Source organism: Oncorhynchus mykiss, chromosome 20, assembly GCF_057628025.1.
Source record: "Oncorhynchus mykiss isolate SJ-2025 chromosome 20, ASM5762802v1, whole genome shotgun sequence".
NCBI lineage: Eukaryota > Metazoa > Chordata > Actinopteri > Salmoniformes > Salmonidae > Oncorhynchus > Oncorhynchus mykiss.
In genome coordinates, this window is record NC_143041.1 from 21,527,598 (window position 1) to 21,544,803 (window position 17,206).

The window sequence follows — 17,206 nt, forward strand, 5'->3', positions numbered from 1 at the left end:
AAACTACTTCCTTTAGCAATATGACAGACTCTGTTAGCGATCCCTCTAAATTCTGGAAAAACAATAATTCGCTGAAGCAGGGCAATTCCCTTTCCTCTATTTCCCTGCCTAAGCATCCAGTTTTAGACCGCTGCATCATTACTGAAAAGGTTCAGATTTGCTTTAATGATGCTTTAATGAGCATTTTATCTCAGCTTGGTGGTCATACTGGTCCTGGCCTGTCAGTTGATTGTTCTTTCCACATACAGCCTGATTTTCAAGCATTGCAGAGGTCACTGTTGGATCTAAAAGTAGTGCTAAATGCAAACCAAACAAAATGCATGTTTTTTTTCTAGGTCCCATAAACCTAGATTTGCATGAATTTGTAATGACTAGTTTGAACGGTACAGAAATTGCGTGAGTTCCTTCCTACAAATATGTTGGTATCTGTCTTGATGACAAACTGTTATTTAAAAAACAAGTTCAAGTTCAAAGTTTGCTTATTTTACAGAAACAAAGCATGTCTGACTTTTGTTAATAGGAAGGAAATTGTCCAGGCCACTTATGTCGATTTTAGATTATGGGGATATTATCTATGTGCATGCAGCAGAATCTACAATTAAACACCTAGATGCTGTTTTCCATTGTGCACTTAGGTTTATTACTGGTGATGGTTATAGAACTCATCATTGTGTTTTGTATCAAAAAGTGGGTTGGGTGAAGCTGATTTGAGTTTTTTTGAGCCCTTCATGTGGAACAACTCACCGAGATCTCTGAAATTAGATGTTCTGGTCCCCCTATGTCAGTTCAGTGAAATGATCAGAGACCAATATGTTGATAAATGTGTCTGTTTTTCTTAATATGTTTTGTAATGTTGTATGTTGTACATACACTCAACAAAAATATAAAAGCAACGTTTAAAGTGTTGGTCCCATGTTTCATGCGATGAGATTTTCACAAAACATTTTTTAGCTCAAATGTTATGCACAAATTTGTTTACGTCCCTGTTAGTGAGCATTTCCTCTTTGCCAAAATAATCTATCTACCTGACAGGTGTGGCATATCAAAAAGCTGATGAAACAACATGATCATTACATGGGTGCACCTTGTACTGGGGACAATAAAAGGCCACTCTAAAATGTGCAGTTTTGTCATAGATGGCTCAAGTTTGGAGGGAGCGTGCAATTGGCATGGTGAATGCAGGAATGTCCACCAGAGCTGTTGCCAGAGAATTGAATGTTAATTTCTCTACCATAAGCCATCTCCAACGTCGTTTTAGAGAATTTGTCAGTGCATCCAACTGGCCTCACAACCGCAGACCATGTGTATGGCGTCGTGTGAGCAAGCAGTTTGCTGATGTCAATGTTGTGAACAGAGAGCCCCATGGTGATGGTGGGGTTATGGTATGGGCAGGCATAAGCTAATGACCACAATTGCATTTTATCAATGGCAATTTGAATGCACAGAGATACCGTGACGAGATCCTGAGGCCCATTGTCATGACATTCATCATTGTGAATCAAAAAGTGGGTTGGGCCTCTTTGTATGTAAAGAGAGAGCAGCATTTTCTTGTGTTTATCTAACAAAGCACTCATGCAAACTTCCTATCATCATTAATTCAATTTAGTCTTACAAATGACCAAACCCGGTATTAGGCTTGGATAACACTGGAGGAACCCTAGGGTCTCCACAGAGTTGGGGAAAGATGTTTTTTGGTTATTTTTTGCGGAACAACTTACAGAGCTTTCTGAAAATATATGTTCTGGTCCCCCTATGTCAGTTCAGTGTAATGATCAGAGACCTCTATGATGATTAAAGTAATTTTTTCTTAATGTTTAGTAATTCTGTATAGTGTTTGATTGGATTTATCTGTAAAAGAGACCCTGTCAAAATAAATGTTAAATATATATATGTATATATGTATATATATATATATATATATATATATATATATATATATTTTTTTTTAAAAGCCATTTTACAGTATTAGTATTTTGTTGGTCGAGTTCATAGCTGTTTTATCATCATAAGTTATTTATGCTGTCTATTACTGAACGCTTTAGTGACGGTTTTACTGCCTGTGTATTTTTTATTGTTTTTTGTATTATATTTTTTAACCTATTTGTGTGTTATACTTGCTGCACCCTGTCAAGTTATTGTAAATAAGAATTTGTTCTTAAAGGGCAATTCCATCCCTTTTCAACCTCATTTTCATTATCTACAGCACAATACCAGTGTGAAAACTGTGCATTTCTATGTTTTGTAGAAGAAAAAAAATTATGTTAAAAAGTTCTACCCGATGACATGTGGGGAACAAGAAAATATCCTCCCTTTGGCAAGAATTTTGTTGCAGGTTTTGAAAAATGTTTTTTCTTGCTTTTAATTCTAAATTATGCATTTTTTTTAGGACCTTTCGTGTTATCTTTTCAAACACAGATCATAGAATGTAGACAATGGTATGGTGCTAGAGATAATGAATATGAGGTTGAAAAGTGGCGGAAGTGCCATTTAATTGACCTACCTGTATAAATAAATCAAATAAATGTAGCTTGTGTAAGGATCAATAGATGGAGTGCTGATGAAAGCAGAAAAGTTGGGTAAGGGGCGGGTCTCACCCGATATGATTGGTCCTCAGGGAAATCTCCAGCTCTCTTAAGACCTGTGTGGACTCCTGGACACGCCTCTTGAACTGTCATAACACGCATAACAAGGTCATTATCGTTGTGGAGAAATGTTTGATGGTGTATAGCAAACAAAACAAGTGGTAACTTAGCTATGGACCAAACCAGTGTTTTTTTAAACATAGCTTTTGCAAATTCTGTTATATAAGTGATTACTTCAAGAAATTATGTTTTTGAAAGTATCTGAAAGTATCTTACAGGACTGTATTGGTACAGTACCTTGCGACTGACCCCTCCCTGGTCAAGATAACTTTTGAGCTTCAGCAAGTAAGCAGAGGGAGGATTCTTCACTTGGAATCGTTCCTGTAGGAAGGAGGACGGACAGACAGACAGACAGACAGACAGACAGACAGACAGACAGACAGACAGACAGAGAGACAGAGAGACAGAGAGACAGAGAGACAGAGAAACAGAGAGACAGAGAGACAGAGAGACAGAGAGAGATGTTAGAGCGTATCTAATTATGTTGATTACATGGGTGCACTGTGGGAGAAGGGGACCAGAGGGCAGAACACAGCAGGGACTTCACGGCCTTGATGATTTTTATTTTAACCCTTATTTTACCAGGTAAGTTGACTGAGAACACATTCTCATTTACAGCAACGATAGCTACAGGGGAGAGGAGATACAGGGGAGAGGAGGAGGGAGGGGGGGAAGGTGTATGAGTCAATTGGGGTGATTACGCTGCTTATTTATACAAGTATAACCAATTATATATCTGTTGGTGAGGCAGAGCTTTGCATGTCAGAATATCAATTTATCATTCAATGCCAGGTCAGAGTAGAGATAGACAGCCTTTGTTAACAATGGCTTTAGCTGTGCTAGATAATGGAAGGGACAACATTGAATCACTGCAGGTCTGTGCGACAGTGACAGTGACAGGTGTCCTGTGTGTCACTCCCCCCTGAGCCACAGGAAGTTATCTGCCTCGTCAATGTTGCCACAGCAACGTACAATTTTGATGAGGTTCCCAGCAGGATGCAAAGTGTGTGCGTGTGTGCACATGTGTGGTGGCGGGTGGTTGTTTCTTGCGTGCGCAAGTGTGTGTATGAACAACCACTCTCACTGCAATGGTGTGTCAATGGGGTGCTTTCCTAGAAACCAGGACACCACAACAACAACAAAATTGACACCTCAACGCCTCTATACGAAGTTCCGCCAAGCTTAAAGGATGCAGTGCATATCACCAGGGCTTGATTCATCACAACGTAGAATTCTCTAAAGAAGTTTCACATGGTTATCATGTTGCCTGAAGTTCCCCTAAGAACTATGATTACATCCTGTTACTGTAACGTTATCCACTAGGTGTTATTGAAACGTTAACGGTACAGTAGACTGTTGTTTTGTGCAGAGGAGTTGGAGTCCCACCTGATCACAGACCAGTTCCCACTTCTTCTCGTTGTCATACTGACACAGGATCTTCACCTTGTCTGGAGGCAGATTCATGGAGTTCTAATCACAGAGAGAGAGAGAGAGAGAGAGAGAGAGAGCGAGAGCGAGATGGAAGAGATGTACAAATAGAGAAACATTATCAATATGTCTGAAAACAGTTCGATTCCATGTGGTGCTGATGAGAACATTAGGCCGTCATGATTTTGACTGGAGTTTGATAAGCTATGTTGGCAAATTATGTTATGTTGCAATGAGTTGACTTGATGTGCAAACTTTAGATCCACTTCAAAACATAATGTATGAGTTTATCTTAAAACCTTTTCTTACTGCAACTGAAAACTATAAACACAAATTGCTGGGTGACATTTAGCCTGCAGATATACTGTACACTGTGTGTACAAAACATTACCTTCCTAATATTGAGTTGCACCCCCTTTTTCCCTCAGAACAGCCTCAATTTGTCCGAGCATTGACTCTATAAGGTGTCGAAAGCATTCCACAAGCATGCTGGCCCATGTTGACTCCAATGCTTCCCACAGTTTTGCCAAGTTTGCTGGATGTCCTTTGGGTAGTGGACCTACTGGCACCTACTACCATAGCCGGTTCAAAGGCACTTCAATCTTTTGTCAACCTTTGAATCGCACACACACACACACACACACACACACACACACACATTCCGTGTCTCAATTGTCTCAAGACTTAAAAATCCTTCTTTAACCTGTCTCCTCCCCTTCCTCTACACTGATTGAAGTGGATTGAACATCAACAAGGGATCAGAGCTTTCACTGGGATTCACCTGGTCAGTCTATGTCATGAAAAGAGCAGGTGTTCCTAATGTTTTGTACACTCAGTGAAACTCCTAACTATATGAATAGGCCACGTGAATAGACCACGTGAATAGGCCATGTGAACAGACAGGCACACAATGTCCCTTGAATGCACAGTGCAGCCAGTTGCTATGACAAACTCGTCAATAATGCATCAGTACCTCAATGATTTCATTAAGCGTCACTCAGCGACAGCAATCCTGTCCCTATACAGTCGCCTTCTTCATGGCCCGCATGACTCAGAGGTCAATTTCACTACCGACAGGCTGACAGACAGTATTCCTGTAACAGCTGGGCGCCTTGGGCTGTTGCCACAACACCAGAGAGTGTATTGCTAAAGAGACTTTGTTATTGGTCTGACTCCATGTTTCAAGAGGAAGGTAATGGAGAGACAGTGGAAGGGGAAAGAAAGAGAGAACAGGAAGAGAGAGACAGAGTATAGTGTAACGTAGGGGGACTAATCTGAAATACTCTGGTTCTTTGCATCAAGGAGTGGATCAATGGAATGATCGGGCCAGAAATGATGTGATTTGTTTTGGTATTTACTCAGCAACTCGTCCTTGGACACGTCTTTGTTTCAGCAACATCAAGCGCTCTCAGAAAAATATGGTTATTTCAATACAGATTTAAAGTGTTCATCTTCATGTAATATTCCACTCCTAATCCCCACCTATATGTACATATCTACCTCAAATACTCCAGTATCCCTGCACATTGTACGTTTGGTATTGGCACTGAGTAAGAGGATCCCCTAAATGAATAAAAAGGAAATACATTGTGCCACGCCCTTAATTACAATAAGGCACACCTGGAAACTAACAGGTGCGTTCGAGACAGTTCCACAGTTTTACCCTGATACAATAGTTTACATCATTCTGACATAATCTCGTAAATTCTTTCACTCACACACTCTCAAAAAAGTTGCTGGAAAGATTGGTAGAGGGCTACAAATCAAATCAAATCCAATTGTATTTGTCACATGTGCCGAATACAACAGTGAAATGCTAACTTAACCAACGATGCAGTTTTGAGTGTCCCTTTTGTCCAGGTAGGAAAGGGCAGTGTGGAGTGCAATAGAGGTTGCATCATCTGTGGATCATTTGCAGTATGCAAATTGGAGTGTATCCAGGGTTTCTGGGATAATGGTGTTGATGTGAGTCATGACCAGCCTTTCAATGCATTTCATGGCTACAGACGTACTAAGTGCTATGGGTCGGTAGTCATTTAGGTAGGTTACCTTAGTGTTCTTGGGCACAGGGACTATGGTGGTCTGCTTGAAACATGTTGGTATGACAGACTCAGACAGGGAGAAATTGAAAATGTCAGTGAAGACACTTGCCAGTTGGTCAACGCATGCTCGGAGTACACGTCCTGGTAATCCGTCTGGCCCTGCGGCCTTGTGAATGTTGACCTGTTGAAAGGTCTTACTCACATCGGCTGCGGAGAGCGTGATCACACAGTCATCCAGAACAGTTGGTGCTCTCATGCATGTTTCAGTGTTACTTGCCTTGAAGCGAGCATAGAAGTTATTTATGTCGTCTGGTAGGCTCGTGTCACTCTGGGCAGCTCTCGGCTGTGCTTCCCTTTGTAGTCTGTAATAGTTTGCAAGCCCTGCCACATCTGACGAGCGTCGGAGCCGGTGTAGTACAATTCGATCTTAGTCTGTATTGAAGCTTTGCCTGTTTGATGGTTCGTCGGGGGGCATAGCGGGATTTCTTAAAAGCTTCCGGGTTAGAGTCCCGCTCCTTGAAAGCGGCAGCTCTACCCTTTAGCTCAGTGTGAATGTTGCCTGTAATCCGTGGCTTCTGGTTGGGGTATGTACGTACAGTCACTGTGGTGACGACGTCCTCGATGCAGTTATTGATATAGCCAGTGACTGATGTGGTGTACTGTACTCTTCAATGCCATCGGAAGAATCGCGGAACATATTCCAGTCTGTGCTAGCAAAATGGGCCTGTAGTTTAGCATCTGCTTCATCTGACCACTTTTTTATAGACCAAGTCACTGGTGCTTCCTGCTTTAGTTTTTGCTTGTAAGCAGGAATCAGGTTATGGTCAGATTTATCAAATGGAGGGCGAGGGAGAGCTTTGTACGCGTCTCTGTGTGTGGATTAAAGGTGGTCTTGAGTTTCTTTTCCCTCTGGTTGCACATTTAACATCTTGATAGAAATTTGGTGCAGGACATCCTTCTGTACACATGCAGGACATCCTTCTGTACTAATTATAGCCCAACACAGCCCTGCCACCCGGTGAAACTGGGCTAGACAACAGGAGACTCCCACTCAAGGACAAAACATATTTATCTTTTTACCTCGCCAACCCACTCCTCCTCCTTCCCCTCCTCTTCCTCCCCCTCTTCTCCTCCTTCCCCTCTTCTTCCTCCACCACTCCTCCTCCTTCCCCTCCTCTTCCTCCCCCACTCCTCCTCCTTCCCCTCTTCTTCTTCACAAGGTCACTCACAGTTAACTTTTTGGGTAAGCCTCCAAAGCAACACATTTTTCTCTCTCAGAATTGCTACTTGTTTTGTTTAGATACAGCGAATTGCTAGATACGCCCAGACAAGGGCTTCTCAGGATAGTCTATGATCTGTGGATACTTTGTAAATGCAATCTTAGTGGAAAAACTCACATGACCAGTCAGACATAAGTTAATGCTGAAGGAGGCTAATGGCCTTTTGGTTTTGATGCATCCCAACAAATATTTTTTGTAACCACGTCAGGTCAGTCAGTTAAAAGTTACTTGTGTCACACACAGGGGTGTGAAAACTGATGCACAACTAATAGCGAACAGCATCCTAAATCAATGGTACAGCCAGTGCTCTGATATATCAGACTTGATAAATTATGTTGGATCAATAAACTGGGATTAGAGTTGGTTGGTGGCTAGTCCTGTACAGATACACGCAGATGAGAAACCTCCTGGAGTTTTAGGCTAGTGTACATGCACAGAGGAGAAACCTATTGGAGTTTGATGGTAGTGTACATGCACAGAGGAGAAACCTACTGGAGTTTAATGGTAGTGTACATGCACAGAGGAGAAACCTGCTGGAGTTTAATGGTAGTGTACATGCACAGAGGAGAAATCTACTGGAGTTTAATGGTAGGAGAAACCTATTAGAGTTTGATGGTAGTGTACATGCACAGAGGAGAAACCTACTGGAGTTTAATGGTAGTGTACATGCACAGAGGAGAAACCTGTTGAAGTTTTACGGTAGTGTACATGCACAGAGAAGAAACCTACTGGAGTTTAATGGTAGTGTACATGCACAGAGGAGAAACCTCCTGGAGTTTTATGGTAGTGTACATGCACAGAGGAGAAACCTACTGGAGTTTAATGGTAGTGTACATGCACAGAGGAGAAATCTACTGGAGTTTAATGGTAGTGTACATGCACAGAGGAGAAACCTATTGGAGTTTTACGGTAGTGTACATGCACAGAGAAGAAACCTACTGGAGTTTAATGGTAGTGTACATGCACAGAGGAGAAACCTACTGGAGTTTAATGGTAGTGTACATGCACAGAGGAGAAACCTCCTGGAGTTTAATGGTAGTGTACATGCACAGAGAAGAAATCTACTAGAGTTTAATGGTAGTGTACATGCACAGAGGAGAAACCCTACTGGAGTTTTATGCTAGTGTACATGCACAGAGAAGAAACCTACTGGAGTTTAATGGTAGTGTACATGCACAGAGAAGAAACCTACTGGAGTTTAATGGTAGTGTACATGCACAGAGAAGAAACCTACTGGAGTTTAATGGTAGTGTACATGCACAGAGAAGAAACCTACTGGAGTTTTATGCTAGTGTACATGCACAGAGAAGAAACCTACTGGAGTTTTATGCTAGTGTACATGAATAGAGGAGAAACCTATTGGAGTTGTACGGTAGTGTACATGCACAGAGGAGAAACCTACTTGAGTTTTATGCTAGTGTACATGAATAGAGGAGAAACCTACTGGAGTTTTATGCTAGTGTACATGAATAGAGGAGAAACCTACTGGAGTTTTATGCTAGTGTACATGCACAGAGGAGAAACCTACTGGAGTTTTATGCTAGTGTACATGAATAGAGGAGAAACCTACTGGAGTTTTATGCTAGTGTACATGAATAGAGGAGAAACCTATTGGAGTTGTACGGTAGTGTACATGCACAGAGGAGAAACCTACTTGAGTTTTATGCTAGTGTACATGAATAGAGGAGAAACCTATTGGAGTTTTATGCTAGTGTACATGAATAGAGGAGAAACCTATTGGAGTTGTACGGTAGTGTACATGCACAGAGGAGAAACCTACTGCAGTTTTACAGCAGTGTACATGAATAGAGGAGAAACCTATTGGAGTTGTACGGTAGTGTACATGCACAGAGGAGAAACCTACTGGAGTTTTACGGTAGTGTATATGCACAGAGGAGAAACCTACTGGAGTTTTACAGTAGTGTACATTCACAGAGGAGAAACCTACTGGAGTTGTACGGTCATGTATTCGCACAGTAGGGGCAATATGGCGTCAAAGTCACCTGTTTTCTTCTCATTGATATCATGAAGCTAGAGTTACATATGAGAGATGTGCATTTCAAAATCTGGAAAATACCCTGTTAATTCTCTGTAAAAAAAAATTACAAAGTTTTAAATGGTGCATACCGGTACTTAATACTGAAGGTCCATTTGTTACCGTTAAATTGGGCCACCTGTCTCTTTAGGAGCTCTATTTTCAAAGACAGTGGCGACGAGACAAACTGCACATCCCATTTCAGATTAGCCCTCCCCCTTGAGGTCTATTGATTAGACCTCCCCCTTGCTCTCTTCCCTCACATATACAGGACACATACTCCTACACAAGGATACACAGAAACATACACAGCCATGCCTCATAAGGTACCACCGCCAGTGACACACCCTCTTTGCTGTGTGATAAAGCAGATTGAATGTTACAGGGGAACAAGCGCAGCCTGCATTCATGCAGACTTGTGGGACAGCATACAGCATAGTATCAAACTGCTCTCATTGTCATAACAAAGTAAATGTGGCACTCCGACATTAGGCTTCACTTCCAATCCCGTCATTCACTTTAAAAAGGCTTCTCAGCTCTAGATCCGTAACTCTCCAGGGACACTGTCTGTCTCGGCTACCAGGAGGCCTCAAGAAGTGTGGTTGAGGCTGCCATGTCAAGTAGCCTGGGAGCATGTCGCTTCCTTCTGTTTTAATTAAGCTGCCATGTTTAACAGAGGCCCACTCAGGAGGTAGGGCAGTTAGCTCCTATCCGTCTCTGATTAACTTTGGGAGTTGGGGAAATTCATTTTGTGAGTTGGGGAAAGGCTAACAGTCAGTATGTGAGAGGCTAAATTCCGCCAAATGGGTAAACAGTACCACAAAGAGGGTGGAAAAGGTGACAGTGAGAATACCTGCATTGCGTGCTATTTGCTAAACTAATAGAACATTATTTTGACATACAGTATGTACAGTCTTTAGGGCATGGAAATGAATAAGCTGTCAAAATATTTCAGAGGGTTAATTCGGGTGGAGTTGAGACATTGTCATCATTACGATCTCTACTCAGTCTTGTTGTGCTGTACCTGGCTACCAAACAACCTTTAAGGGCTTTAGTGACAAAGGTCCTTTGTATGAGGTTCTGTAATTGATACCTGGGTTGGCTCCCACCAATGTGGGGTCTGTGGAGCCACCTTGGCTCTCCGGCCTCAGTGGAGCAGAAAACAACATGGCCGTCAGTTTCACAGAGGTACTCTATAATTTCATGCAAGCATGTGTACACAAACATGTTCAAAGTAAACTCACACCCTTTTGATCAAATCCAAACCCACATGTAAGCTGCATCCTAATGTTTTTATGCTCTCATACAAAGACTGGCATGCATATACAGGAGCACACGTAGACACGCGTATCAACAGTACGCAAATCCTAGGAACGCGAAGCGAGGCGGCCATCTCTGTCGGCGCCGGAAGTCAATAATAATAATAATAATAATAAATCCCCAGATGCACATTTACACAGCCAACCGCATTGCACAGTGGGAAATATGCATAGTGGTATGCAAAGTACAGAGGAAAGACGCTCAATATAAATGTGAATAGGGAGAGGGAGGAGGGTTGAGCCAAGGCCTCTCTTTGAGCACCTTGTTATTATCACCACCTACATCATGTCTGCGGTATAGATGCTAATCTGATTCAGCACTTAACACCATCAGCCCGTCATTATGTGACAAACGGATTGTTCATGGAATATGAACCCAGAAGAAGCATAGCGGGTCAGACACGGCGTGCACACACACACACACACACACACATATCCACAGTGCCACCCTTGTGGGGGATTGACATCTGACACTCTGGTATAATTTAGTAGTATGAGTCTCTAGTCTATTAACATTGGGGCAGTCTGGCCCCTGGTGCAGGGTTTTTACAGCTGTACTTAAAGGGAAACTTCAGCGCTAGACACTATTTGGGGTGTTTTTCCAGTCTCCCTCTGTACCCTTACAAAAAAATATTTCAGTTTTAAAACTACTGTAAAAGTGCAGTGACTACAGTGGACTGTGGTATTTTGGATGCAGTAATTGTAGAATAGCTGCAGCGTGGGCCTCCCGAGTGTCGCAGCAGTCTAAGGTACTGCATTGCAGTGCTAGATGCAATTCTACAGACCCGAGTTCGATCCCGGGCTGTGTCACAACTGGCAGTGACTGGGAGTCCCATAGGGCGGCGCACAATTGTCCCAACATCGTCATGGTTAGGGGAGGGTTTGGCAGAGGGGGGCTTTACTTGGCTTATTGTGCTCTAGCGACTTCTTGTTGCAAGCCGGGCACCTGCAGGCTGACCTCGGTCATCAGTTGAACAGTGTTTCCTCTGACCCATTGGTACGGCTGGCTTCCGGGTTAAGCGGGCAGGCAGGTGTTAAGAAGTGTGGTCTGGAGGGTCATGTTTCGGAGGACGCATGCCTAGAGGAAAATAATTGCGGGACCAGCAAGCTGTGGTGGCATCCTAGACCAGGAAGACCAGGACTCGGAAGGCAAATGACAAACGAGTAAAATAAGCTATCTTTTAACACAAGGCGGTGCTGTTTAGTACAGTACAATTTTGTTAACCTAGCTATGTTTGCAATACCTAAAATGTACTGTAGTCTTAACATTTTAGCTAACTAGCCTAGCTAACCTCAGTCCATGTCATCAGGAGCAAAACTGTTGAAATGTTTAGATGATGATAAAGAGTAAAGGAAGGACTTTGGCTTTATGACTCATATTAGTCTTGGAGTAACTATACCCATGTGTTGTAGCTAGCTAACATGTGACTGTTAATGTCTCATATTATACATCATCACGATTGTCCATGAATGTCTAATAGCATTTTGTATCTTTCTCTCACAGACAAAACTACTTGGATACAAACAAAAAAAATAGATATGAAGGGTCCCATAACAACAACCTCCACTTATATTAACGTGACTGCGAACACGTCACTGCACCACCCAAACACACCACATGCAAGTATTTCCTTAAAAAAAAAACTGTAGTATTTATCATCGGCGGTAGTAGTATGTATATATGTCATACATTGCCATGACTGTTCCTGCATACTGCTGTGTAAACTCACCTTGGTCTCCACAGCAAATAAAAGTTGTTTTGAACACAAGCCATGTCTACTTAGTTGCTATAGTGACAGACTAATCTACTGTTTTTATTGAAACATGTTTACTTGCCAACAAATTCAAGTTTAAATGATACACCCAACTCCCTGTATTGTTTTGGCAGTAGGATTGTAGCTAGTTTATCAACATGCAAAGGCATGAATATCACAATGAAATGATCCAGAGGTTGAAGTCGACACTGTATTGGTTTCTGATGCAGCTGGAATCATTTGGTCACTTGTAAAACATATTATATAAAACACCATTGGAACTAGCCATATCTATACCACAATGCAGTTGTGAGCATACTAGGTATTCTATATTATTCTACAACAACGCAGACTGAATATTCCAGGCAGGTTCCAGAATGCTCTTCAGCTGGTGCACCTCTTCTTGTGTTGGATAATGGCAGCTGGTTTAGCAGGCTTTGGTGCTGTGGTGATGTTGGCAGAAATGTTAGGTTTAGGGCGCTGTGACTCTGGCTCCTTGTAGACAACTGTCTGGTCCTTTCTGCACGCCACAGCCAGGTGGACAAGCCTCTCCCTGAATGAAGAGGTGGGTTCTAGGCTTGTACACCTTCTTCACCACCCACTGTTTTGACCTCTTGCAGAATATTTGTTTGTACTGCAAGTCTCCTGGAAAGACATGAAGACGTTAAACAAAAAAAAGGTCCTGTGTACTGGTATGTGTTTTGTTACTACACTCAGAGTCAATTTGGGTCATTGAGATGGACAGTTAACAAAGATGTGAAAAGTTTGAGAGGGCTTGACTTGTAGACTTCTAGTCATGTATTGTTGTGTATGAGCACCTACAGTTGTGCTGTTGAGTAGACAAGCACTGCCAACAATAGAGTGAATAGGCTAGAAAAGTATACAAACAGCCCTTATTCCCCATGCTAAAGAACTGTCTGCAAGGATCACTTGACTTGTAGACAGTTTAGTGTGTTTGTGATTCTGTTTTATCAAGAGGGTATTGTGCTTTTAGAAATACCTTTTGGCTGTCCTGGCTTGTTTCAGAGTCAGATGACGTTGAGCTTGAGCTTGTTCCCGGCTGAAAGCTTTCATCCAAATAGTGCAGGCTCTGTACTACCAAAGCTGGTGTCATGGTGTCCTTGTTATCAGCAGCAAGATTAGTCTGTAGGACACACGGTAGTCCGTGATTGGCCAAATTTGACTGCTTTGTCACCATTAATACACACTCAACGAGGTACGACATCCACCCAGCCTCCTCATGTCAATAGATCATGCATACTAATCTTCATACACACACACACACACAATACCCATCCCTAACAGACACCAGTCAGCCACCCATACCTAACAGCCCCTTTTCTCCAATTTACACTTCAACTAAGCCTCCACAATACAGCGAAAACTACAGTACAAGTTGAAGCATAACGTTACTTGTAAACACACCAACTATGACAACAAGACACAGACCATATGTATGCCTAGCTCCAGTATATTTATTTGCGCATCATGGAGTTATGGAAATATTTAGCAAAGGTGAGTTCCTGGTGCTGAGCCTGATGCCGATGCCGCTGCAGATGTTGATGGGATTGGACTCTAAATAGAGCACGTTAGCCTCTGTGGTAGTTGGTTAGCTAGCTAGCGTTTAGATACAGGCTGTAGGCTGTAGATAACAAAACCTAATGAAGCTAACATTAGCTTGCAAAGTTGCAAATCAAATCACATAGCAGCTGGCTAATTGCATTGATTTGCTTTTGAATGTCTAGACAGCGTATTATGAAAGCTAGCTAGCTAGATTTTGATTTAGATAAACAAATGTAGTTCTCTACCTAGTTAGCTAGGTAACCTTAGCCACGTTACCTCAGCTTGATTGGCTGATTGGATGCCTTCCTCTTGGAAGTGAAGTGGAAAATGTATGGAATAGCATCACTTTAACATTCGTTGACCTGGCAACCAGTTTCAAAATCCTCTGGCTGGAAGTGCTGGCTACAAACACAGACATTTTGATATTTCCCCACATCAACTGATGCGGTACTACGTCCTGAAATCGTTATGAATTCTGGATATCGTGGTAAATGTAGATGTCCCGTGGAAATGTAGATGGCCCGTTTCTAAAGGCGAGATGCAGAAACGCTTGTATTTGCATGTGGTGAGAAAATTCTGTATTTTTATGACACATACACTACTACTGTTCAAAAGTTTGGGGTCACTTTGAAATGTCCTTGTTTTTGAAAGAACTTCTTTTTTTATTTTTATTGTCCATTAAAATAACATAAAATACAGTGTAGACATTAATGTTGTAAATTACTATTGTAGCTGGAAACAGCAGATTTTTAATGGAATATCTACATAGGCGTAAAGAGGCCCATTATCAGCAACCATCACACCCGTGTTCCAATGGCACGATGTGTTAGCTAATCCAAGTTTATCATTTTAATTGGCTAATTGATCATTAGAAAACCCTTTTGCAATTATGTTAGTAGAGCTGAAACCTTTTTCTGATTAAAGAAGCAATAAAACTGGCCTTCTTTAGACTAGTTGAGTATCTGGAGCATCACAAAGACCTTTCTTCTGAAACTCATCAGTCTATTCTTGTTCTGAGAAATGAAGGCTATTCCATGAGAGCAACTGCCAAGAAACTGAAGATCTGGTACAAAGCTGTGTACTACTCCCTTCACAGCACAGCACAAACTGGCTCTAACCAGAATAGAAAGAGGAGTGGGAGGCCCAGGTGCACAACTGAGCAAGAGAACAAGTACGTTAGAGTGTCTAGTTTGAGAAACAGACACATCACAAGTCCTCAACTGGCAACTTCATTAAATAGTACCCGCGAAACACCAGTCTCAACGTCAACAGTGAAGAGGCGACTCCAGGATGTTGGCCTTCTAGGCAGAGTTGCAAAGAAAAAGCCATATCTCAAACTGGCCAATACAAATAAAATATTAAGATGGGCAAAAGAACACAGACACTGGGCAGAGGAACTCTGCTTAGAAGGCTGGTTAGAGCCAGTTTGCGCTGTTCTGTGAAGGAAGTAGTACACAGCTTTGTACGAGATCTTTAGTTTCTTGGCAATTTCTCACATGGAATAGCCTTTATTTCTCAGAACAATAATAGACTGACGAGTGTCAAAAGAAAGTATTTGTTTCTGGACATTTTGAGCCTGTAATCGAACCCACAACTGCTGATGCTCCAGATACACAACTAGTCTTAAGGCCAGTTTAATTGCTTCTTTAATCAGAAAAACTGTTTCCAGCTGTGCTAAGATAATTGCAAAAGGGTTTTCTAATGATCAATTAGCCTTTTAAAATTATAAACTTGGATTAGCTAACGTGCCATTAGAACACAGGAGTGATGGTTGCTGATAATGGGCCTCTGTAGATATTCCATTAAGAATCAGCCATTTCCAGCTACAATGGTCATTTACAACATAAAAAATGTCTACACTATATTTCTGATCAATTTGATGTTATTTTAATGGACAAAAAGTGTTTTTCTTTCAAAAACAAGGACATTTCTAAGTGACCCCAAACTTTTGAACAGTAGTGTATGATAAATTAATAACATATTAATGGGCATATGCAGTGAAATCGAGCGGCGGTGGCATTTCCCTTTAATGTCTTTCTCTGTAGCAGAGATCGCCCACTGTAGAGGGATCCCTGCACACCAACCAGCCTGCTCGCTAGACAGTCGGAGTAGGACGTCTGGCCCATCTGAGATTTGCTATGCACACTGAGCATTAGATTGAAGATGGGGGTGGGTCCGGGGGCGTTTGGTAAGGGTGTGTGTGGCAGGGATGATCTATCTTTACTGCTCCCTACGATAGAGTGATGTAGCAAAAAAAGGAACAGTCCCATACCACAGCAGAATGTGCTCATGTGCACCTTATGTACAAACATGAATTTACAAACACAAGCAGGCATGTTGATACATGTACAGTGCCTTGCGAAAGTATTCGGCCCCCTTGAACTTTGCGACCTTTTGCCACATTTCAGGCTTCAAACATAAAGATATAAAACTGTATTTTTTTGTAAAGAATCAACAACAAGTGGGACACAATCATGAAGTGGAACGACATTTATTGAGTATTTCAAACTTTTTTAACAAATCAAAAACTGAAAAATTGGGCGTGCAAAATTATTCAGCCCCTTTACTTTCAGTGCAGCAAACTCTCTCCAGAAGTTCAGTGAGGATCTCTGAATGATCCAATGTTGACCTAAATGACTAATGATGATAAATACAATCCACCTGTGTGTAATCAAGTCTCCGTATAAATGCACCTGCACTGTGATAGTCTCAGAGGTCCGTTAAAAGCGCAGAGAGCATCATGAAGAACAAGGAACACACCAGGCAGGTCCGAGATACTGTTGTGAAGAAGTTTAAAGCTGGATTTGGATACAAAAATATTTCCCAAGCTTTAAACATCCCAAGGAGCACTGTGCAAGCGATAATATTGAAATGGAAGGAGTATCAGACCACTGCAAATCTACCAAGACCTGGCCGTCCCTCTAAACTTTCAGCTCATACAAGGAGAAGACTGATCAGAGATGCAGCCAAGAGGCCCATGATCACTCTGGATGAACTGCAGAGATCTACAGCTGAGGTGGGAGACTCTGTCCATAGGACAACAATCAGTCGTATATTGCACAAATCTGGCCTTTATGGAAGAGTGGCTAGAAGAAAGACATTTCTTAAAGATATCCATAAAAAGTGTCGTTTAAAGTTTGCCA

General features: G+C 41.9%; 1 protein-coding gene across 1 annotated transcript in view; it reads right to left on the reverse strand.

Moving 5' to 3' along the window:
- LOC110498757 (formin-like protein 1) overlaps positions 1 to 17,206 on the reverse strand; it is a 68,123-nt gene that overhangs the window by 41,749 nt on the left and 9,168 nt on the right. The window contains exons 2-4 of the mRNA XM_036955901.2: positions 4,029 to 4,112; positions 2,880 to 2,963; positions 2,595 to 2,668 (exon numbers count right to left, since the gene is read on the reverse strand). Of these exons, the coding sequence (XP_036811796.2) occupies positions 2,595 to 2,668; positions 2,880 to 2,963; positions 4,029 to 4,112 (242 nt within the window). The remainder of the gene's footprint in view (positions 1 to 2,594; positions 2,669 to 2,879; positions 2,964 to 4,028; positions 4,113 to 17,206) is intronic.